Below are 24360 nucleotides of genomic sequence, written 5' to 3'. Positions count from 1 at the left end.
TGAAAAGGAAAAAGAAAAAAAGATCTTTAAAATGGAGAGATTTTATATACACGCTTGCTTATGTAAACAAGCCCAGATGTGTACAGAGCTGCACGATAAAGCTCAAAATTTAATTCTCAAAAGCATCTCAGAGACTCGTTATATTCAGTTTAGTGGGGACATAATGTAAATATATATTAATGGTTTAAATATATCAGTACTCGTTATGTAAGAGTTGCAGTTCTCTTTGGCTGCATTTACACAGACACAAAATAACCTATTTTCAACCCTAATAGTATTAAGTGTTGTCCCTCTGTTTCATCAATTACCAGCTGTGTGTGGTTCTCAAATCCTATGCCACACGACTCTCAAGGGATGTTAAGAGACTATAATAACAAAGGTGTCCAGACTGAAATGAAAATGTTTGACAGATACAAACAATTCTGTCACGTCAGGAATCTTCACACAATCAATAAAATCATTGCATTTATCTCATTTCTATTAAAAATCTCAAAAGTACATGGTATTGGTATAAACTTTGCGAGCTCCCACTTTCACAAGAAAACTGTTAAATTAGTTAGTGGAAGAGAGAAAATAGACAACAACAACAACAACAAAAAAAAAGGTCAATTTTTTTGCACCTGTGTAAAATCAGCCACAATCTCCAGGTACCCTACAATTACAAACAGAAAGATGGATCTTGTATCAAGTTGCTTTTGGAATCTGGCAGTGTAAGTGATCCTCTAGGTCCAACAGAAGTCAATAAATGTAAAATTAGCTTGGAGACTGCAGCAATAAAATTAGAGGACTTCACAGGGTCCAGTTCATAAAATAAAATGGACGTTAAAAACATCCTCTGGAGATTTGAACTCTCTTATTATTGTAGGTTGGGTCAGGTTTTGGGTTAACTGCTGGTGTAAAACAGCTCTGCAGTGGCTTTATAATCACATGTATGGGCGGGTGTGTGTGTGTGTGTGTGTGTGTGTGTGTGTGTGTGTGTGTGTAGGGGTTGGGGGCTCTTTTCCGATCAGCTCTCATGTCCATGTAATTCTGCAATGTGCTCAGACAGTTTGCATTTAACTTAACACACCATAAACACAGTGTAAAAATGCAGAAAAAGTGTCAAAAGTCTGAGGGAAATAAAAAGCGGTGGAACTGGATAAGAAATAATAATCAAAATTAAATGGGAGACAACATCGCTGATCCAAACCTGACAAAGATGATGTATCCTGACACAAATGACTGTAATGATTCATGGACTGTGACCAGTATGTACAATCGTAGCCATTAGAGAAGGCTGCTTTCTGCATAATATTACCAACACTCCATAAAAAACAAAACAAGGCCAACACAGCATCATGTCCATCCAAACTACTTTTCTAAAATACGTACATGTAAGTAACATAATATGTCTACCATTATGAAAGTGAAAGCAGGCAGTGGTTGCCACTGCAGTGCAAATCTGAGGCCAACGTCTGAAGAGGGCTTCTGCCATGGCTACGTGTCCCTGAGAACCAAGATCGAAATTTGATCCAAGAGGGTTTTCCGAAATGATGGCGGCCACTGTGTGACCAGGAGCATGATGGGTCTCAACAAATGCGTGCTCTCAGTCCGTGTTGGCGTGAATGTCTGCCGCGTGGTCCAGAGCTGGGACGGCAGCAGCAGCTAAAGTCAGCGTGACAACTCTCCTGACCCTAAACATACAAGGCAACAAGTGGAGCTGACGTGTGTGGAGGCTGCACGGCGTAAAAATACCCAGTAACACTGACTCATATGATACTTGTTTTGCACTGATTTTAGTGACTAGAATATTTATTACGTTTTCCAATATGAGCGGTGTATTAAGTTTCAACACGCTGACTGGTGAGTAGCTCTTTGTTTACTGAATTTTCCCTAAAATGCATATTTAATAAAGACTATGCACTTTTTAGGCACGGTTTGACTCCACTAGATGTTCTTCAGTCCTGGGCATTCTCAACCAGACCAAGCTCAATGGACAAGAATTTAAAAAAAAAAAAAAACCTATAACAAATCAAAGTTTTCCTTTAAGTCTGCTGAACAGAGCTCTGGTGTTCTGATTCAAAGAAATACAACTTTAGTCAATTCTGCTAATGAAGAGGAATTCTGGTCCACAAATTCAACCTATTCGAAGAAAGCGTCACAGAAAGACAAAAGGAGTTATGGCCGCATCCCAGAATGCACCCTACTCTTCTAGCCGGTATACTGGATTCCTTTCCACACCAGTAAGCTAACTGTAGAGCACCCTGTAGGTTCACACTGGCCACAAAGAAGCTTGAGAAGGCAACATCTCGGAGGAGTGGAGAACTGCAATAACCAGGCTTGGTAGACATCTGCAGTGACATAGCTCTGAGTGAAGAGGTGAAGGGAGAATGGAACTCCGCACAGGCTTGATGTTTCTGAGCTGCGTTTTGAGGCAGACGGGAAAAGGAAAAGTGGGAATAATTTTGTTTGCTCAAGCGAACAACATAATTCGATTTTTTTTTAAATCCAAAGTTTGCTCTGGGCCCCCGTTTCAACTGGCGCTGCGTTCGACGGCGAAATGTTGAGCGGAAAGAAACTTTCCGATTGAGGAGGTTTTGATCAGAGATGCTGAGTCAGGCTATAAAACAGCAACTTAAAAACACTACACACACCTCTGTCCTCTCACATACACACACACACACACACACACACACACACACACACACACACACACACACACACACACACACACACACACAGAAACACCAGCTCATCAGTCTGAGACTTTAGCCGCCTCGAAGTTGACAGCCAGCTTCCTGTGCTTCCTCTTGGAGGCAGAGCCGGGGTTGTGGCCTGTTGCTGAGATGTTTTGTCGAGGGGGTGTGTGCGGGGCTGCTGTCGTCATGGAAACGGCATCTGCTAGACTGGTGCTGGACGAAGAGGGGTTGCTGTTGTCATTATGTTGGTGTGGCTGGTCGACTTTACCGCTCTGTGGTTCACTCTGAATTTGTGATTGGCCAGACAGCTGGTTCTGGGCTTTCTGTGATTGGTTTCTGGCCACGGTTTGGGCGGCGCTGTAAAACTCTCGAGTTTCCTGGGTCTTCTTGTTGGCTGAGACCCGCTTCTTGGTTACCTGTCGGGGTTAGAGGACAAGCAGAACGCTGGGTTACCACGATGGGGCATTGTGTAAAGTGTAAAGAAGCAGCAACACACTTTTAAAATCATTCGTTCTGCACACCTCCCATCCTAGGTGTGTGTTTACCTGTAACGGGATGAACTGGTTGTGTGAGCCGATGGGCAGTGTGGATGCAGGCTGGGGGCGGGCGGCACCGGGGAAGGTTCCTGCGGCTCCATAAAACGGTTGGCTCTGGTGGTGCGGAGGCAGCGCCATCCCCCACAGAGGGGCAGGAGCATAGCCCTGGGGGGGCAACAGCAAACCACCTGGAAAAAACAGAGCGTGAGAAAACAGGATATGAAACGTTCAAATTCATTTATATAGACAGACAAAGAAAGACTCAAATGACGCCTGTGATAGAAAAAACTAACATGAAGGGTAAAAAAATTCAGTACAGAGAACAGACAAATGACTGAAACTGCAAAAATCTTAGAGAACGAAGCTCCAAAAGCTCTAATATATGGTTATGACTTTTGGGCAATGCCACAAACAATGATCAAGGACTTGGAGATAATCATGGTGACAATAATGTTTCAGGTAAGGCCACATGGAGGGTTGTCATCTTGAGGGACAGCTGTTCCCCACAGTATAGGTTTACCATTCCATGCTGAAAGTTAAATAACTGTTACTGCTGCCTCACAACCGACTATTCAACAAAAATAAGGAGGGAAGACCGACCTTGTTGGTTGAAGACCGGGGTCATGGCTCCTATGGGTGGAGGTCGTATCTGACCCACTCCTGGGTATAGAGGAGGTGGGAGGGGGAAGCCCGATCCCACTGAGTTCTACAGACACACAAGAGGACACAGTCAGAGAAGCTTTGGTCGTAGATCTCATGTGCAATACCTGATGACTCCCACACTCCACCAGCTGTCTCAAGCACGCAATCTCTCACACTCTCTCACATAAACACTCATTTGTGTGTGTGTGTGTGTGTGTGTGTGTGTGTGTGTGTGTTGTACCAGTCTTTGGAGGGAAAAGAAGGCAGCTTTCTCCTTGGCATCATTTTCTGACTGGCACTGCGGACCGTGAACCATCAACCCATTGGACAGCTTCACCTGACACACTACTAGACCCTGTGGAGACAAAGTGGACATTTATGAATGAAAACATATCAGTCTGTACCCTTTGTGCAAGGTGCGCAACTTGTGACAAAAAATGTGAAATATATACAGATGGACAGCGGTTTCACAAAGAATTTCAACCCCTTACTTTTAGCAAACTTTGTGTTGTAGATTTCATTTTAAATGGATAAAAATATCATTTTTGCCCATCTTCACTCAATAATCCATAATGACAAAGTGAAAACATGTTTTTAGAGAGTATTACAAAATTCTTAAAATCCAAAAACTGAAACCCTACTTACAAAAGTATTCAGACCCTTAATTCAGTACTTTGTAGAAGCCTCAGGCAGAAATGACAGCTTCAAGTCCTCTTGGGGATGTCTCTACAAACTTTGCACACCTGGATTTGGGCAGTTTTTCTCATTCTTCCTGGCAGATCCTCTCAAGATCTGTCAGATTGGATGGGAAACATCTGTGAACTGCCATATTCAGGTCTCTCCACAGATGTTCTATGGGGTTTAAATCTGGGCTTTGGCTGTGTCACTCAAGTACAGTCAGAAACTTTTCCTGAATCCACTTTAGCATTTTCCTGGCTGTATGCTTCAGGTCATTGTCAGGCTGAAAGGTGAATCTTCGCCCCACTCTAAGGTTCCGTGTACTCTGGAGCAGGTTTTCTTAAAGGACCTCTACCTGTCCCTGCCACTGAGAAGCCCCCCCACAAGATGATGCTACCACCACCATGCTTAACACTACAAATGGTATTACCCAGGTGATGAGCAGTGCCTGATGTTCACCAGACATAGTGTTTGGAGTTCTGCCCAAAAGGTTCCTTTTCCTCATGCTCTCGGTCCTTTAAATGTCATTCGTCAAACTCCAAACAGGCTGTCATATGACTTTTACATAAAGTGGTTTGTGTCTAGCTGCTCTAACTGACGGAGTGCTGTAGAGATGGTTTTCCTTCCAGCAGGTTCTTCCATCAATACAAAAGACTTCTGAAGCTCTAGTTAGAGTGACTGTTGGGTTCTTGGTCACCTTCCTCACCAAGACTTTTTTTTTGCCTTCTTACCCAGTTTGGCTTGATGGACAAGTGTAGGAAGAGTCCTGGTGGTTCCATAGTTCTTCCATTTCACAGTTATTGAGGCCACTGTGCTCCTGGGAACACCCAAAGCTTTAGAAATGGTTTCATACCTTTGCCATAATTTTATCACAGAGGCCATAGGTAGACTCCAGTCAAGTTGTAGACACATCTCAAAGATAAGTAACGCAAAAAGGATGCACCTGACCACAGATTGGAGTGTCACACCAAAGGGTCTAATCAGACCCTTTTGTGAATAAGAGTTTCAGTTTTTGGATTTTTAATAATTTTGTAATATTCTCTAAAAACCCATTTTCACTTTGTCATTATGGATTATTGAGTGAAGATGGGCAAAAATGGCATTTTTTATCCATCTAAAATTAAATCTGCAACACAAAGTTTGCTAAAAGTGAAGGGGTTGGAATACTTTCTTTAGCCACTGTGTGTTGTGAAAGACAAATGTAAAATACGCCGTATTACCTGTCTGTTTCGTATATAGCTGAACTCGGGTGGTGCCATGCCTAAACCCACACAGACACATGCCAACTCAGACACCTTACTGGTCAGCACAGTGTTGGAGAGGTTGGTGGAGGGGGCTGACGCAGGAGAAGCTAATGCAACTGTGTCACCATGGGGAGCATTCATATTTGCCGCTGGAAGAAGAGAAACAGGGATGAAAATGAATAAAAAAATGGTTCATGTTGTAAATAAAGGAGGTGCCCCTTCCTCAGTTTGTAAGGCTGGCTGCCGTAAATCTGGCCGTGGTGCAGTAGTCAGTTACTTACCTAGTTTCTTGAATGATCGTCTCCTGTTCTGCTGCTGACCTACGGAGGGGGTGGTGTTAGCTGTGTCCTGGAGAGAGGGACTTCCTGTTCCAGCACTGTCAATCTTCAGCATCTCCTTCAGTACCAGGGTTCCCTTCTACAGCAACAGCCAATGCACAAACAAAGTTCAATTGTGTGACCAGCGATATAAACACTGGTCAAAAATAAAATGATTGTAAAATGCGTGTTGTTCAGGATTTCATGGGACAAAAAAATAGTCTAGATCAATTTTTGGGGGCAATGGTCATTCATTATATATATAGAAGGAAAAAGCTTAAAAATTGTTACAGCAATGCTGACTTTTAAAAGTATAGAGATAGGCTGGAATAGAGATACGATACTTAGCCACCATACTACATGATGTCCAAATAAGAATGTACATTATTACAGAGGCATGATCAAGGACTTTAAAGCCATAATGTCACAATACAGAAAGTAGTCTGCTACTATTGTTAAGGAATGTTTATAACTAAGATGTGAGCATGCTGATCATGTGTTCAACCAGTCCATGCCTCCAGTCCTCACCATGGCAAAGGATTGTGGAGACAATGGCCCATCTGACTGGCTGGTGGTTGCTTGTGGAGGAGCAGGAGGGGGTGGGGTCTGCTGGCTTCCCTTAGAGATCTTTAGACTGGCAATGAGGTCCTCAAACTCAGTCGAAGCCTAAGTGAGAGAAATGTGACAGTAGAAGACAAAGTAGAATGAAAGTGGGGAGCCATTGTTTTACACATACACTGTGGAGAGATTTAAACACGTGTAAACAAGATTCCGACCATTATGGTTTAAAACAAGCACCTGGCTGAAACCTCAGACCCTTGTACTGACCCTCACAGCTCCAAGAGGCACACAAGGTAGTTGAAACAGATGACTTGAGAAAGGCGGCTAGAAGTGTGTGTGTACCTTATTGGCTGTGGTCTGTGAGGGGAAAAGGGAGTCAACGTCTTCATTTTTCTTCAACAGTCTGATGCCACCAACTGGAGCCTGCTAAGTACAGAAGCAGACTAACATTACTCTGGCCACACATACATACACAAATATAAATACAAAATCAAGCACACACATGTACGTTAAAGCAAATGTCTACATCCTAAATCGAACCCACACAAGTCACTTGCCACATGTGGGCGCACACACATCTATTTTAACATCTGTGATAACATCTGTGATTTAACATCGGTCACGAGTGCAGCTGCTGTCAGCCTCTTCCTTCTACAGAGGAGATGACTTTTACACTGCAGTTTTATGCTGTCTGGATTCTGGGAAAGCATACACTTATAGTACGGTGTGTGTGTATGTGTGTGTGTGTGTGTGTGTGTGTGTGTGTGTGTGTACTCACAGCTTTGTTGGAGGTTGTGTGCTGGTTTTTCCCCTGTTGGGGGTATCCTTCCTAGAGTTGGCAAAGACAAAGTTTTTATTTTTTAAAAATTTTGACTTAAACACGCTGAAACGTCTTAATGAGCGTGTTTCAAGAACTAACAGTAACAGCAGGATGCTCCTCTGTGCCGATTACCTTGCTAACTCACGCTGACTTTGTACTGCTTAATGTCAAGGCTACTGACTGTCTTCTTTTGCTAAGGCCTCCTACACTCCCTGACACAGAGCTGGGCTGCGTCCAACAGTGAAGACAAAGGAGTTAGAGGCATGTAACTTAGATACATTTTTGATTAGTCAAGAAGAAAACCCCAGAGAGAGATTCAGACCAGTCAGACCAGAAAACACCAATAATGTCTTCTCCTAAACCGGTTTTGTGCTGTTGTACAAAAATCTGACACTTAGTAATCCAAAGGTCAATAATGATTAGTCTGGATGAACATATAATGGATATAATGACATGTTTACAGGATGCTCAGCACCACTGTTGACACCCTGCTCTGTTACTGGTGCCATGTTAGTGTCATTGTTTGTTAAAAAACACACACACACACACACACACACACACACACACACACACACACACACACACACACACACACACACACACACACACACACACACACACACACACACACACACAAAGACTTACATTATTTTGCCAGTGAGCAGGTGGTTTGCTAGGAGGGCCTGAGTTCTGCAAAGACTGCCACACATTACTGTACTCCTCTTTACTCTGGATGGAGATGTTGTGATAGAAGGAGAAAACATTATGAGCCTTAATTCAAAATTTTCGAGTGGTGCACATCTGTAACTTTATGCACGTAGTCTGCATACTGCAGTACATACAATGTACATTTACAAGGTCACATGGTGAGTAAGCCTGTAGAAGTGAGAATACAGGCAAGCTTGCACTTACCTTGGCCTGCTGTTTCTGGATGGGACCCTTAGAGGGAGAGTTCCTGTTGCCCTGGGAGGCTGCCTTCACCGCGCCGTGTTTGTTGTTATGCTACAGATAAGGAGTTGAGAGGTTTTCTAATTGTTTTCTCATCTCAAACAGGAAAAAAAAAAAAAAAAAAAACTGTGTGCGGCTGCATTGTGTTTATTCTCTCCCCTCTTACCTGTGTGGGTACAAAGGGTGACCGTGGCGAATGGTTGAGGCCGGCCAGCTGGCGGTGTGCGTTGAAGTTAGCACCAGCGGCGGGCTGAGGCTTGACGATGGCGGTGAGTTTGTGGGAGGTGTGATCCACTCGGGCTCCGTGGGAAAGATTGATGAGAGCGCAGGGGGGTAGGCGGTAACCACGAGGTGACGTACACCTGAGGAGGAAAGACCAACAACACAGCAGTCACATGTCTGGTCAGAAAGCTGTCTGGTGGGGGGTGGGGGGGTCCAGTCAAAGTCAAATGTGTGTAAGTCAAAAAACAAAATCATCAGCCAATTAGCCAACAGCTGACATATATTTTACAGTGTTTTGTTTGCCAGTATACATATATATTATATGCTACAGTTTTGTTTAATCACGCAGCACATGCACTTACCTGATGTTGAGTCCACCAGCAAATTCTTCATCAAACAGCACTTCATAGAGAACCTCTACCTCACGCTCCGCTGAAAGCACAAACACAGACACAGAATTACCCGTGAGAATTATGTGGTATCTTTTCTCTTTATATCATGCGCATGTCCTGCGACAAGTGCTGAAGCTTTGGTAGACTTTTTTTTTTTTTTTTTTCCCCTCAAACTGTATAAAGAAATCAGTGGATGAAAGAAATGATAATGTGTACTTTATGTACACACCTCCTTTAATGCCGATAACAGTTCCTCTGAGTCCCAGTGGGACGGTGAAGCTCTCCCTGATGTTGACCACCCTGTCAAAGAGGCGATACTCTGCATCTGGGTCTGGAACCACACCCTGCTGCTGCTCCAATGGCTACACACAAACATGGGCATTTATTCATACATATTCAATCATTTTTAAATACAGCATACATAATAAATTATGATAGATCTCTGACAGAGTAGCTGCAAAAGGCATGTTTGCTGCCGCGAGTGGCACTAAACACAGCAGTGTATTATTAAAACACACTTTAACACCACCAGTAATCATAGGTGTCGCCAAAGCAACTAAAACTGAAATCTTAAGGATTATGACTTCTAACTATAACATTTTTCATTAAAATACATCACCGTATCATAAACATGGTGAGCAGAGCGGAAGTATATTTTTACATGATTTTGAAAATATTTCATGTAATTTCACATCTCTTCATGACTTTCCATCTGACAAAGACAGATGCTTATTGTGGAATTATAAAGCCATGTCACCAATCGGACTTCACATATACATTTACACTTTAGTAATCACCCATATAGGCTGACATGCAGGCAAAAAGTGTACTCACCCTGAAGAGCAGATGAGGCTTAACGGTCACACGGACTTTCTTGGTGCTCTTCTTCACCTGAGAGTGAGTTAGAGAGAACGAGGGGGAGAGGTTTGTGCAGGGGGACAGTGAATACACACACTATAAAACTGAAACAGAGCATGTCTGAAATTTGGAACCGGGACTGAATGCAGACTTCAGAAGCTGTGTGTGAGTCAGGGTCACCTTAGCCTTCTCCACTGTCTCTTCGATCCTTTCCACTATGGCAGAGTCCAGCACCTGTAGATCACATGACGCCCTGCTGATGGAGCTGACTGGGTGACTTTTCAGCCATGACGTGATTTCAGCGACCTTCTCTGCCCTGTGGAATGTCCATCAATATCAGGGTTCATCGCTAATGACACCATCAACTCAGTGGATTCATTTAACAACTGCATTATGATTCAACCGCCATTAAATGCTGTGTACAGTAATGTGTGGCAGTCTTTGCAGAACTCAGGCCCTCCTAGCAAACCACCTGCTCACTGGCAAAATAATGTAAGTCTTGGTGTGTGTGTGTGTGTGTGTGTGTGTGTGTGTGTGTGTGTGTGTGTGTGTGTGTGTGTGTGTGTGTGTGTGTGTGTGTGTGTGTGTTACCCATTCTGGTCCTCTCCAGGCCAGATGTCATCTTCATAGAAAACATCATCATGGCTGTTTCTGGACACTGTGTTGAATACCTCTGAAAACCTATAAAAACATAACACACATAATTTAGAATGATAAAACAGGGCAACATTTGACAGTTTGACTATAGTTTTTCACAAATATACCACTTTAGACTTGGAATAGTTAAAAGAAAGAATTTAACCCATTCCAGTACCACCAGACTTTCTGTGCTGTATTGAGCTACGAAAAAATAAAGGACAGTGTGTTTTTTGTTTTGGTTGTTTTTTTTTTACCTGTCCAGGTATTCAGCTAGCAGTTCTTCCACAGCAGCAGAGTAGAGCCACTCCTTTTCAGTTCTCTTGGTGTATCCAGGAACCTCCTCATTCTTCTTGTTGAACTTCAGGTTCAAGCCAACGTTAGCTCTTTGCTCCCCACAGGGACTGGAGGAGAAGATTGAAGCAGAGAATAGAAAGCAGACAAACGCCCGTGTTTGAAAATTGATTTCTTGACAATCGCAGAAACAAGCAGAACTTTTAGACTCACTGCAAAATCTTTAATATTCATGTCAACAATAGCCAAATTAACCAGAGATATTTTTAAATAACTATTCGGCACACAAGATTTCTACTAAGAGGGACAAAGGTGGCAATGTCAAAAATAAATATATCTGTAACACTCACTTCTTCTTAGAGCCTCTGCCAATGAAGATGCTTCCTGAGAAGCGGGAGACAAGGTAGCTGGTGATGCCGAGACGAGACGCCAGAACATATCCGGGACAGTACTTCACACAGTATTTCTATAAAATACAAACACATGCGGGCATACATATTGGGCATGAGGCACAAACGTGTGGGGATGAAAAATACGCTCAGAATCAACACAATTTCTCAGTCGAATGCCTTAAGAGTTGTCTTTGCGTCTCTTACATGCTGATTCTGGATTAAGGGCTCCAGCTGCGGCTCATGTGGCACGTTGAAGACCACGCGCACTCGACCATCTTTAATGACATCACTAGAATCCTGCACCTGTTAAGCCAGTCACAAGATAGATGGCAATTCAGGAGGACGCAGTTCAATACGCCAACAAGCCTAGGAAGAACATGTAGCTCGCCACAAATTATACATGATAGTCAAGAAAAACTCCTGAGATCAAAGTAGAACAAAAGCTCTTTAATAGGAGGAGCTTTTAAAACATCACGTTGCAGTGATGTCCGTATAAGAGAGACAGCAGTTCCAAGCTCCTTGTTCATAGATGCCACTTACTTCAGCTTTCAGATGGCAAACAATATACAATTTGCTTTTATCATAACCACTTATTAATTGAATACTACTGATTAAAGTCCACTTCACTATTACTCTAGTTTGGGTTTAAATATGGGCCCAAACTTCTCTCATTCCTTACAACCAGGTTTGTAAGAGAAGAGTCAGTGTCGTTAGAGGATTTTTTTGTTGAGTGGAGGATTTACCAAAATGAGACAGCTCATTTTCATTAAAATGTCTACCATTGATTACTTCCCTAATGAACTGATCTTTACAGAAACCAGGAAGCAGAGAGCTGATCACATACCTCCCCCATGGCTCCGTAGTACGGGTTCCCCACCATGAAGACAGTAGTTGCTTGAGGAAAGAGCTCGTCTAAGCTCTTAAAACAGGTGAGAGACGAGTAAAAGGCCTTGATGTCCTGAGAAGATGAAGGGAGACGCGGAAAATGGGCGAGTGAGTTAGTCAGAGAGTAGGGGACATTGGTGATGAAAGGGTGCAATTGTGTATTCAGGATTATCAGCGGACAATCAGTTGATACGGATGCGAACGTGGATCTGGATCAGTGATCTTACAATACTTACTATACTAAGTTTCAAATAAAACTGTGTCTATGATAAAAAAATAAATAAATAAAAAAATCACATGATTGGGGGCGTGGAACACGTGTGCCACATTCCACAGAACCTCAGGGAACCATGGTTTTTCCCTAACCACAACCAAGTGTTTTCAGCTTCAAACACACTACCATAGTGGAGCTGGGTTGGGTATAGTGTATGTTTCCATTTATCTGTGTACTCCTTCGTGTACTGTACATGTACACTTGTACCTTAACCACGGTCTGGTAGGCGAAAGGGAGAACTTGTTTGGACCACTGTTTCTCTAGTTCCACCACTCCATTGGCTTTGGGGACATACTTCCTTCCTGTCAGCAACTGGCCGTACAAAACCACCACTGTCTCATTCACCACGATGCCTTTCCTCCTCAGGAAACTGTGAGAATGAAAAATTACATATGAATGGAATCAGGAACAGACGAAATAAGCCAGACATGATGCTTTACCATGATTATAGGAAAGAACAAGAAAAGTTAAACCTTCTTGTTACAGCGGCTTTAAAGGCTTCTTAGCCACACATGAGAACGGCAACAATGTGTTTTCAAAACAATATTCTTACGAAAAGATGTTTAAATTCTGCTGTATTTTCTCTACTGATTCACAAAAAATGTTTTGTCTCTGTTGTTTTGTGCGCCTTACTGTTCAGTGATTCCCTGGACATCCTTCACCCATTCCTTCTGCTCTTTGTCAGACAGGCAGTTGACTTTGGTGGGAGGAGGAGTGGAGGGCCTGTCATACACTCTTTGGACACCAGGCGGTTCCTCCAGACAAAACCTGCAAAACAGGGCGAAAGTTTTGCCACTTTGCCAAGATTCAAGCTTCTCCCAAATACAAAGACAAACTCCAGTGCTTCCAAACAACTGGCCAAATTGACATACATGCTACATTTGGTGAATGTTGGTGAGCTTGTTCACCTTCTGAAATTGTGTAGAATTTGTAACATTTTTTACTTTGTTGGCCCCCAGTGGTCGTGTCACAAAAGAAACTCTAGCAGACACTTTTTACATGAGTCTTAAGAGCAGAGGGGTTATTAGCATTATCGTGATCCCAATTCAAGTCTTTTCTCTCAGCAACATAATCCTTTGATTTCATTTCTTACTGGTTAATAAATTAATTCCCGTTAAAAAACAAAACAAAACACAGTACTGCAATTCTAATAAACGGTGTGATAAAACAATCTCTATATCCAGAGCATACAAGACCTGCATGACAAGAGACTTATGTGAAAATCAAGTTTTCAGACACATTTAACACATTCAGCGTCATTGCTGAAGGCTTAATTTGCTGTGCTAATGCTTACTTGGTGTCGCCATCTGACACTGCAATGATACGAGCTTCCTCTAGATGGGGCCAGTTCACGAACACAGACTTCCCCAGGACTTGCGCGGCAACATCATCACATAGCTAGAGATGCAGAGGCAAAAACAAAAAGAGAAAAGAGAGAGACAAGTCTGAGTGAAAGGCAGAGAAATATACCGCGTAAATTCAAAATAAAATGGCTTAGAAACAGACAAAAATACAGCGAGTAAGACAAGTGCACACCAAAGCTAACTTTCTTTTCTAAAGTCTGTAGTTGAGTTCAAATTCAAAGCAGTTTTAAAATTCTTTACTGTTCATTTTGAAGTTTCAACGCATAGTTCACTAACTAGTAAGAAGAAACATTATTTAGGGCTCCCGATCCTCGGATGAGTCCTAATGTTAACTCTGTTTCCCTACATAATAAAATTCGCACATTACAGACATAGGTAGGTCGACATCTGATTTTTTGGATATCCGGTGACATTTCTTAAGCCACTGTAATAATTACTTTTATGCTATCATTAAAAAAAGAATGAAAGCCTTGTATCTTGTTAATTTGGTATTTCAAGACTTCAAAGAGAGTTCAAAAGTCCCAAGACATTTAGATATAATAGAAACAGCACGCTGGTGCAGTGGTTAGCACTGTCACTTCACTGCAAGACGGTTCTGGCTTCTGTGCCTGTTGTCTCTATGCGTCAGCCCTGTGATAGACTGGCGACCTGTCCAAGATCAATAAACAAACAAAACTTCACCGTCTCTCCTTCTTGGCTGGGTAGGATGTCCAGCATCATGTTCTCCCCTCTGCTGCTCTGCTGGAACACAACCACCCCATTCTTCTTCTTATAAAACTAAAGACAGTGAGTGAGCCCATAGATGAGAGAGAGAGGGGTAAACGAGACAGAAGAGAGAAAGAAAGAGAGAGCGTTATTTGTTATACTTCCAAGTAAGCTGAAAATCAAACCTGCACGACAAGCAGTAGAAAAAAAACAAAAAAAACCAAAACACATTGTTCCTGAGGGACTTCTGCAGATTTAGAGGTTGTTAAAATGTGTTGTATGGGTGTTAAATTTACACTTTAACACTGCAGTTTCTGTGTACAAGGTTAAGGGCAAAAACCTGTCATGGGGCTCAGAGCTTTTAGGTGTCATCAGCGATCCAACAAGTATACTGTACACACACACACACACACACACATGCGCGCACACACGTACACACACGCACACACACGCACACACACGCACACACACGCACGCACACGCACCCCTACCTTGTGTCTGATGTGTTGTAGAGTGGGGAAGCCACAGAAGTAGAGAGCTGAGCGGTCGACGCGCCTGCTGACATGGTCCAGAGGCACTTGCCAGGCATCCATGGGGATGTGCGCTATCCTGTATCAACCGAACACAACACAATCAACTTGCAATGAACAGCAGCCTGCATGTGAACTAGGTGGGTGTAAAGGCTGAGTTAGTTTTGTTTGGTGGTGTTAAGGTGTGTGAAAGCATGGACAATTAAAGCTATTTTATGACATGACCAACCATGACCACCTGAATTCAGCAGTAATCATTGGCAAATACTATTACATTACGTGAAAACTTTCCACTCTTCGCCTCTCTTATTGACAGTAACTGTAACTGTGAGGACAGTAAATTCACTTTGAATAGGAGGGAAAATTCTTGACTACATGTCACGGTCACATAAAATCCACAAAAACCGAGTCAATTACAAATGGGTTGTGGGTGAGTGCGTGTGTGTTTTTTTCTACCTGGCGTGGCAGTGGATGATGTCGGGGAACAGCTGGGGCAGGGTGGACGTGTATGTGAAGTCTATTTCACTGTCATATGAGTAGACTGCACACTCTGTGTGGCAATTCCTGGCTTTCTCTTCTTTAGTCAGCTTGTGATTGTAGGGCTCCATGGCCGCTAGTAAGCACCTCTGTTCAATAAACACGACACAAACATATACACATATGGTTATACCGTTAATGGGTGTCATTATTTTTTCCTTCAAGTGTGTCCATGTTTACCTCATCTATGAAGGGAATGAGCACCACAGCCTCCCACTCCTGCTGCTTGCCATTGAGGTCCGTTTTAAAGTCAAGGGGGTAATACTCAATAATGGGCGAGCTTTCACTGGTCATCAGGTGCTGAAACAATGAAATTAATATATTATCATCTTTATTTTTTCCTGTGTGGGTTGTTCAGGAACATTTTTTACATTTTGCCATGTTCGCTACTATTTAAAATAGCTAAATTAATTTGTGATAATTGCACCATGTGATATGCAAAAACTGATGACTGAGTGTCAAAAGCACAAGACAGAAAGTCGGTGGGCGTGTGTGTTTGGATGTGTGTGTGTTACCCTGTAACACTCAGGCAGCAGTGCCATACTGGCAGCAGGCAGGACAGCCAAAAGCTGCTGGAAGGGCATGAAGGGTTTCCCGAGGTCAAAGGTCAGTTTTAACCCCGATATATTCCTGATGTCAGACAGGAAGGGAGCGTAGTGGTAGGGGTAGTACCTAGAGAGACGTATGCACATTTTTTAAAGACTAAAGAGAGCAGATGGAAGGGCTCATGAGGTTCTATTCTTTCCTGATTTGTGTGACTTATTTTCTGTATGGATTGGAAAAGACTTCAACTAAAACTGGGCTTGTTGTACAGAAATGTGTTCCTATGTGAAGTGACCCAGATGAGAAATGATCCCCTACTCCCTTACTCTTCAAGAGAGTGTATGAAGTTCTTTGACCTTTTCCAGGCCACTGGACTTAAGAGAAACACAGCGTGGAGAGTCAGTGACATATAATAGAGAAGTTATTACCAGCTCCAGGACTGAACCCCATGGTAATAGTAGTGCAGAATCCACTGGATACCTTCCACGTAACACTTGGCCTGCTTGGCTAGAAACTCACTGAAAATAGGAGGATAAAAACATATTTTAGGGACACTTGCAAATTACAAATCGATGTATCGGCATCAACTAATTAAAGGCTAAACATCATGTCTATACTGTGGTAAATTTTCACATATATATTTGACTTTACTTGCCCATTAATGTCTGATTATTTTCTAATTTCTCAAGTATTGTGTGAAGTTTTGCAAGTGACAAAGGGATTTGATTTCAGTTTCAAAACACAATGTAATACTGTTGCCTTTGACATTAACATTTCACACTGTGAAATTGTGTTGTCTCAAAACCTTAACAGCCAGTGTGGTGGTTGACCCTTAATGAGTTATCTGCCCTTTCTGCAACAATTAACAATTGCAGGGTGTTCATTTTAGTGGGGATACATTTTCAGACCTTCACTTTAATTTCTTAGGCATTGTTTTTTGTCCATAAGACCAACATACAATCAACTTTTAAGTTAGTGATCAGCTCTGGATACTAAGTAATGTGTTTTTTGTTTCTGTGGATTGCGTGTGTTTGCATCTATACACTCACTCAGACACCACATCCACACCCATCTTGGTCATGTAGTAGGTGCGTTTGTACTGTCTGAACTCAGTCTCAAACATGTCGTCCTCCTCCTCCTCATCTTCTGCCATCGTCACCTTTCCTTCTCCAGTCACTTCATCTGATGAGGTCAGAGCTGCCAGACAGAGGGAATAATCCTATGCACACACACGACGAATGATTATTAAATTATATTATATTGTATTATTAATTACAGGGAACACATGTTAGAAACTGTGCATGACAACATTCAAAGACTGTTGGGTTTATTTTGAATCACTGCATCTCTACCTCTATCTTGTTGGTGTCTTTGCCAGCAGCTTCCTTCTCTGCTGCAAGTCCAGCCGCCTCATTTAGATACTTGTTGCCAACTTTACTCTCAAACCACTTCAAGTCCACAAACACCTCGCTAAAATGTTCCCGGTCAAACTGGAGGGAGGCAGGAAAGGGGAAGAAGAGGGTTCCAAAAAGGTTAAACAATTTGCTGGTGTTTACCAGAATAGATGCAATCACATAATAATTCGTTGAAAAGAAAAACACTTAATTTTAAACCAACTTTATGACAAACTGAACTACTCAAACTAAATGCAAATTTTGTGATTAACAACTGAACATGCCTAACACCGATTCTTACAATAATTAGTGTTACTTTAATTAAAAGTCAACAACAGTAACTTACTGCCTACGCTGTACAAAGTAAATAATTACTACACATACACGGGATGCAAGACAACAACAGCAGTGACCACTTCAGATGAAACATGCTCCTACATTTTGAAAGACTAATGCCAATATCAACGATAAGATTAACGGAGAATTTACACTGAGCTTTACAGTGTTGTCTCACCTCAGCGAGCTTCTCCAGGTATTTCTCAAAGTTTCTTAGGTTTAGATGGCCGTTCTCATTCAGATAACCTGGGTCAGAAAACAGGATTCAGTTTTGTTTTTTTTATGTATATGATACACATTTTAGTAGCTTATAATATTTCTCTGTTGTAATGGTTGCCCAGAACAAACAATACTTGCAACTGAAAAAGTACCATAATACTGTTTGTGTGTGTGTCTCACCCCCCATGATGGGCAGTACACTGATGTAGGTCTTGTACAGCAATGGCAAAGCATCATGGTTGATGTGAAGATGAGGGAGGTGGGGGATGAAATCGTTTCCCACTAGGAATCCCATCAGAATCCAGTCGTCTATTATTCGCTCTAAGTCATAATCAGAACCAATCTGATTCTGAAAAACACAGATAAACATAATCAGAATACAGCCGACAAGGAGTATCGAAAAGTGGAACGCATTAAGACACCAAAACTTTTACCAAAACTTTCCCTGGCATGGAAATGACTTTTTGGTTTCCACACTTCATCTAGGATTTGGCATAATTATACTAGTTGCACTGTTCATTCCATATTTTGTGCGCGTGTGTGTGTGTGTGTCTCTCTCACCCTGAGTTCAGAGAACTCATAGTCGATGTATTCCCTCATCAGAGACAAGTGAAGTAAGTGAAACGTTGTCTCTTCTGGAGCTGTTATCCTGGTTGAGAATAAAAGAGCCGGGTTAAGAAGTAAAAGGAAATGGTAGAATAGCATATTACACAACAGATATGTAAATAACAGGGGGAAAAAAACCAAAATGAAAGATAGCAGCAATTTAAAAAAAAAATTAAATAAAAATTAAAAAAAACACAAAAGAGGAAGAGAAAAGCATATCACACCTTTTCTGGGATTTCTTTCCTCCAAAGCGGACCTCTTCTCTGAGCAGGGAGAAATTTGGCTCGTGGCTGGTTAGACCCAACATTATCTACAACACAGAGTGCAAAGACGGTATGAGTGTCTCTTCGAAACCCACAGAGGATTTGAGCAGTCATGTATGTACTCGTGTAAGTCTAAACCATGGGCACACAAACACTACCAGGTCAGCATCCAGGCCATAGAGGCAGTGGCGGGTGTTGGGGTTGTGACCCGGCTTTGCGTTCTCCGAGCGAATGAACTCCATGATCTTATGTTCTCCTTCCCCGGGTGTCTAAAAGAGAAACACACACTTAGTACAAGCAATATTGACCGAAGCTGTAAAAGAATCACAGTAACTGAAAAGTTGGCAGGAGGCAGGTTTGCCCCAACGCTGAAACTGCAGGGCCTGTTCTCTTTAAAACAATGTTCACGCACCTCATGACCAGACAGGTAGACTCTGACGTTCTGCCATAGCTTGTCAGTGGAGACCTTGTTGTGGACAAAATATTTGAGCTGCTCCTGGAGTCTCGCCATGAAGTCAGTGCCTGGAAAGAGGATATGTGATTAAATGAGCTGCTGCCAACTTTCTGAGAAAAGACTTCTTTACATCTGAAACCTTAATACTGAATAAAACACCTTGTAGTGTGCATGTAGTTAACAAGAAAAATGCAGTTGCACTGAAGTTCAAAATAACCTTGACCCACACCGCCTAAATTTCACTATACAGTATCTTTGCCTAAATAGACGATTACAGCAATGTGAACTTCTTTTCACTCTAGTACAGAATAAGCAGATGACCATGCAACAGATACTGTCAGTGGACACGACAAGCAATTTACCATCAGCACATTAACCCTGAAACTTTGTTAGGTTTCCTTTACACCTAAACTATGTTTCAGTTCCTTCATCTGGTGTGTTTGCCTAGTTGGTTCACTTTTTTTTTTTTATGGCTGCTATGAAAGCTTCCAGTCAAACTCCGGTGCCCACTAAACAATGGGGCCAAGACCACCGGAAAAGGGGGTCTCAGTTAGGGATGATCCTTAACTTCAGTCAGGATATGTGCAGATGCTGGGTTATGATCCAATACCGGTGCTCTCTTTTTTCCAAATTTAAAAGCTGTGTACCTCACTGCAGAAAATTGGAATCATTTTTACAAGAGGTAACAAAATGGCACGACTGTTACTGTGCGGTCGCAACATTTCTGTCCATTTTAAATGAGGAACACGCGGGACACGAGCACAGTACAACTGTAATTTTCCTCTGGGGAAAATTCCTAGCACTACTAGAATACAAATTTGCAAAGCTTAAGTGAAGCAGAACTGGGCCATTTGTTAGGACTGACTGATGCGTTACTGTAACATGCTACATGGGTAGAAACAATCACCTATCGCAGTGCAAGTTAACATGTTTGGGGCAACTGCTAATGGCGGACTAAACTTTCAAACATTGATGGAGAAGAAACCCTTTCCAATTCTCAATTCTAGTGATTCCATATTTATTTAGAAATGACAAATGATCATTTTTCTAGATTTAGAAGTTTTCGTGTTAATAGGTTAGAAAATAACAGAGTTTACTACCCTGAGATGAACAGCTATCTTTACATATTCCGCAACAGCTCCTGTTATCAGTTCAATTGTGTGATGTTATTCTTGTGTAAAGCTTGAGAGCATCCCTACCGGGAGTGATACAGTTGGAATCGAAGCGAGCTTCTGTGGGAAGGACCTCTCCTTTGTCCAGGGCTTTTTTTATCTTTTCCTCTGCTTCTTTGGCCGACCTAGACACACAGACACCCATCCCCGGCAGGTCAAACTCACAGGCTTGGGCTGTGTTCCTGCCTGTAGTCTGCTTTCTTCAGTCTTTAGCAAAGCAAATGTTGGGGCTCATTCTGCCTTGTTAGGCAGTTCATACAGGACACAGGCTTATAACTGTAGTCCCACAGACATCACTTGTACACCACAAAATTATACCAGGTGGTGTGTAAACATATATAGGAACAGAGTTGTCATCTTGATCAGATAACTAAAAGAGAATGCAGCATTATTTTCACTTGAGATTCAACATCACAGTGCAGGCATGTTCATAAAATTCAACTTCTTTATTTGGTCACCTCATGAAAAGCTACGCGGACAACCTAAATTTAACAATCATGTTCAAGTGTCTCTGAGGTTGAGAGGAGTAGCATTTATGGATGAAAGGGCTAGAAGTTTTTACTATGGGAACAAATAATTCCATCGTCATGATAATAATAATAATAATAATAATAATAATAAGAAGAAGAAGAAGAAGAAGAAGAAGAAGAAGAAGAAGAAGAAGAAGAAGAAGAAGAAGAAGAAGAAGAAGAAATATTTTGGTAATTGTTATAACAGGTTATAACAGGAAGCTGTGTTCACCCTTTCATAACAAAGCCAGAGACACATCAACAATGAATTCAGGTCTGGAACAGGGTCACGGAGCCAGGTCAGATGACCCAAGTTGACCCAAGCTGACCCATTCTGGGTGTCACCCTTTACCCACGCAGAGGAAAGTATCTCTCTATGTTTCTTTCACCCTGCATCCATCTCTACCTGAATCTCCGCCCTCTCTGCTGGTTCATCTTTGCCCTTGGCGCCACACCATCCACAGCCATGAAGAAGACCTTGCGGGGCTTGATGATCCTGAAGAGCACCTCCAGGTAATGGAAGATGTCGGCAAAAATCTTTTCCTCAGAGATGCGAAAATGGACATCCTCGTCGTTGGGGTGGGAACACTGGTGGATAATCCCATTCATGTCCAGATAGAGATTGTCAAATTCTGGAATCTGAAGAGAGAAAGAAACAAAAAACACACACAATGACTATGGATAATAAATGGTCAAATATATTTTGCAGCGTTCCTGGAAAGTGACCAACTTGTAAAATTTGTTGATATTCCTTGACTGTCTGAAATGCATCTCAACAACAATAACTCTCCTGTGTGGCGTTCTTTAGGGTTTTTTAGTTTGTGCGTCGGCCGGATGGGACATCCTTCACATGGCAAACTCTGCGTGCCATAAGTAAGAGGGTCAGCTTGTGTTTGTCAGTCACCTAAAGCCTTCTAGCAGCCTCCTCCAGCCTGATACAGACAAAGGACCCAAAAACCTTTTCCAGCAACACTGACAACAATGTTGACACCTAGGTGTAGTAACAGGGAGGTAAATGTTTTGTGTGTGTGTGTGTGTGTGTGAACTGTAACTGTGTAGTGACATAAAGTGTCACAGGTGGGCATACAACATTTTTTTTTCCTAACCCAGTGTTTTCCCCACATAAAGGTTGCTGGCATAAAACGTCCTTCTAATTGTCTTCACCCCTCGCACCAATGCTGTCTCACCGCAATGAGAGTGACACTGAACCACGACCAGCTGACAACGCTGCCGCTCCAGCACGGAAGTGCTCTCCTGCTCACCACACGGGGAACTCGGTCACTGGGGTCCACCCCACTGCCGCTTAAGTAACCGAAAACACTCAGTGACGTAAGGTTAAATAATAATGTGCCCCTTGGTATCAGCTACGGGCTGGTGCCGACGACTACGTAACTACTGCATTTTCAAACAACTTCACAAACACCGCCAAGCACGGTGGCTGCAAACCAGCTGGCGACAATAACGAGCTGTAGCCTCCATTCATCTCTTACTGGTGTAAAGTCAGGTAGCTAGCGGAGGGGTTTATTGTTGGTCAGAATGTTCTTGCCCAGCAAAGACCTAAACCAATCCAGTGGTTTCACATTTATTAAGTTATATTCACTCTGAGTCTGATTGACGATAAAATGTGTACACGTAGAAGACCACAACAGCAAGCTAGTAAGTGTTGTAATTTGGTAGATAACATTAGGTTTTTGATGAGTATAATAAAATAACGGGGTCAAAGGTGTTTTGCAACAAGAGAACTGTCCTGTGGCCGGCCAATAACACTGGTATGCTACGTGGAATAAAAGTTCCACGGCCCTCTGCACTTAGCTCCCTGATAGCCAGCAGCTAGCTAAGCTAACGCTGCGGCTTTCGGTAACAGTAGATTGAGAGGCTAACGATATTCATCACTGGTTTCCTACCTGATGTTCCTTGACAACTTCACTGAGGCATGGATAGCGCTCTGAAATCCATCGGTAAAATTTCGGTACCCCCATCTTCAGCGCAAAACTCTTAACTTGTGGATCCAATAAGTATGCGGTCCAAACTGATCAGATATTTGGCTATGTGGGTAACGAAATACAGTCAAGGTTTTGAACTTGCTTTCCAGTGGGGTCAGGTTTTGTTTCCAGCGGCCTCTAACTAGCTAGTTGTCCGTGGTCCGTCCGCTAAAACATCCCGCCGCGACTCGCGAAACAGTTGTTCCATTTTTTGTTTCACATTGATCATTCCCCCCCCCTCCTCCTTGCCACAATTGTCTCTATGGGAACCGATTCCCGCCATAAAATAAATAAGAATGAATTGGGAAAATAAAAAGATAAATAAAAGAAACCAAAAAAGTCATAATATTAACTTTTTACACACAAGATCGTGAGGTACCAAGCCAAAATGTTTACATTTTTCAGAAGTCCTAATCATGGCATTGATTTTACTTACTATCTTACTGTTTTGAGTACAACATTTTAATATCAAAATTTTGACTCGATAAAAGTCATAATTATCATTAAATTAAGAGACACAATCTCAATCTGACTTAATATCTCATTCTGATTTTCAATGTCAGCAATGTCAACTGGTACACCATAATTTGGTCTGTTAACATTGTACCTTGTTAGCCGGGTTTCTTATCTCATATTTTGGACAAAGTGAATGTTTTCTCCAGTATTTTTGACGTAGCACGCTCTCTTGCGCACCAGAGAGGGCAGGTGAAGAGACTGACATGGCCGTGAAAACGTGTTGGATTTGTCAATGCTCCACAGGCTCACCGATGCGGCTGCGCGACGGGATTTGTCCCGGTATGCCCGATGGCCAGTCCGACTATGCAACGCCTGGAGCACATTGGACAACAGCTAAGCAATAATCACATCTATCTCGGCCAATCATTTTTTTTTTTTTTGTATTTTTTTGTATTTTTCTATAGATACTTTAAGCTTAAACAGAGATTTTGATAGCTACAAAGGAGGTGCGGGGTCCAATCAAATAGGTACCGGTCCCAATCTGGGAGAGGCCCCTTTCCTGGAGTCTGCTATGCGGACATGATGACCATTCCATGTAGTTTGGTTTCAGAGTCTTGGCATCTGCATGCGGGCTCTCCCTCACATCCTACTGGGACTCTTGAATAAAACAGTCATCGTTAATGTAATTACTAACAGTTGTACTTTCCCTACCATAAGCCAAAGTATCTACTGTAAATAAGGCCTATTTATAACTTCTTCTTATATCCTATAATATTATTCTTATAAGAAGTTTAGTGACCTCACATAATTTCCTGCATAGTTGTACCCAACTCCAACCTGAGCAGAGGTCTTAGCCATTTTTCACTCACTCAGGTATTTTCACTTGTGGTTCCTGAATAGGCCTCTTCTTGGA

The 24360-nt window shown here is 42.2% G+C and overlaps 1 protein-coding gene across 2 annotated transcripts; it reads right to left on the bottom strand.

Moving 5' to 3' along the window:
- Positions 1 to 452: 452 nt before the first annotated feature.
- On the bottom strand, positions 453 to 23155 carry xrn1 (5'-3' exoribonuclease 1). Of its 2 annotated transcripts, none has more exons than XM_040144097.1 (41): positions 22914 to 23155; positions 21416 to 21648; positions 20528 to 20625; positions 19287 to 19396; positions 19033 to 19143; positions 18836 to 18921; positions 18567 to 18654; positions 18186 to 18354; positions 17965 to 18032; positions 17409 to 17546; positions 17106 to 17275; positions 16485 to 16574; positions 16029 to 16185; positions 15694 to 15813; positions 15433 to 15602; positions 14938 to 15055; positions 14423 to 14518; positions 13672 to 13775; positions 13011 to 13145; positions 12585 to 12747; positions 12063 to 12176; positions 11423 to 11521; positions 11177 to 11292; positions 10790 to 10936; positions 10488 to 10577; positions 10077 to 10212; positions 9873 to 9929; positions 9268 to 9400; positions 9009 to 9078; positions 8591 to 8786; positions 8389 to 8478; positions 8122 to 8205; positions 7435 to 7485; positions 6999 to 7082; positions 6624 to 6761; positions 6060 to 6195; positions 5755 to 5927; positions 4098 to 4211; positions 3815 to 3920; positions 3224 to 3402; positions 453 to 3094 (listed from the first exon to the last, which is right to left on the bottom strand). In XM_040144097.1, the coding sequence occupies exons 1-41, from the start codon at positions 22986 to 22988 to the stop codon at positions 2735 to 2737; spliced, it is 5172 nt and encodes a 1723-aa protein (XP_040000031.1). In that variant the 5' UTR covers positions 22989 to 23155; the 3' UTR covers positions 453 to 2734. The 2 variants fall into 2 exon arrangements, with proteins under 2 accessions (XP_040000031.1, XP_040000032.1); XM_040144098.1 differs by having other exon boundaries at positions 6999 to 7079.
- Positions 23156 to 24360: the final 1205 nt, after the last annotated feature.

The sequence above is a fragment of the Xiphias gladius genome, chromosome 14 (assembly GCF_016859285.1).
Source record: "Xiphias gladius isolate SHS-SW01 ecotype Sanya breed wild chromosome 14, ASM1685928v1, whole genome shotgun sequence".
Taxonomy (NCBI): domain Eukaryota; kingdom Metazoa; phylum Chordata; class Actinopteri; order Istiophoriformes; family Xiphiidae; genus Xiphias; species Xiphias gladius.
This window is presented reverse-complemented; position numbering and strand designations above follow the sequence as displayed.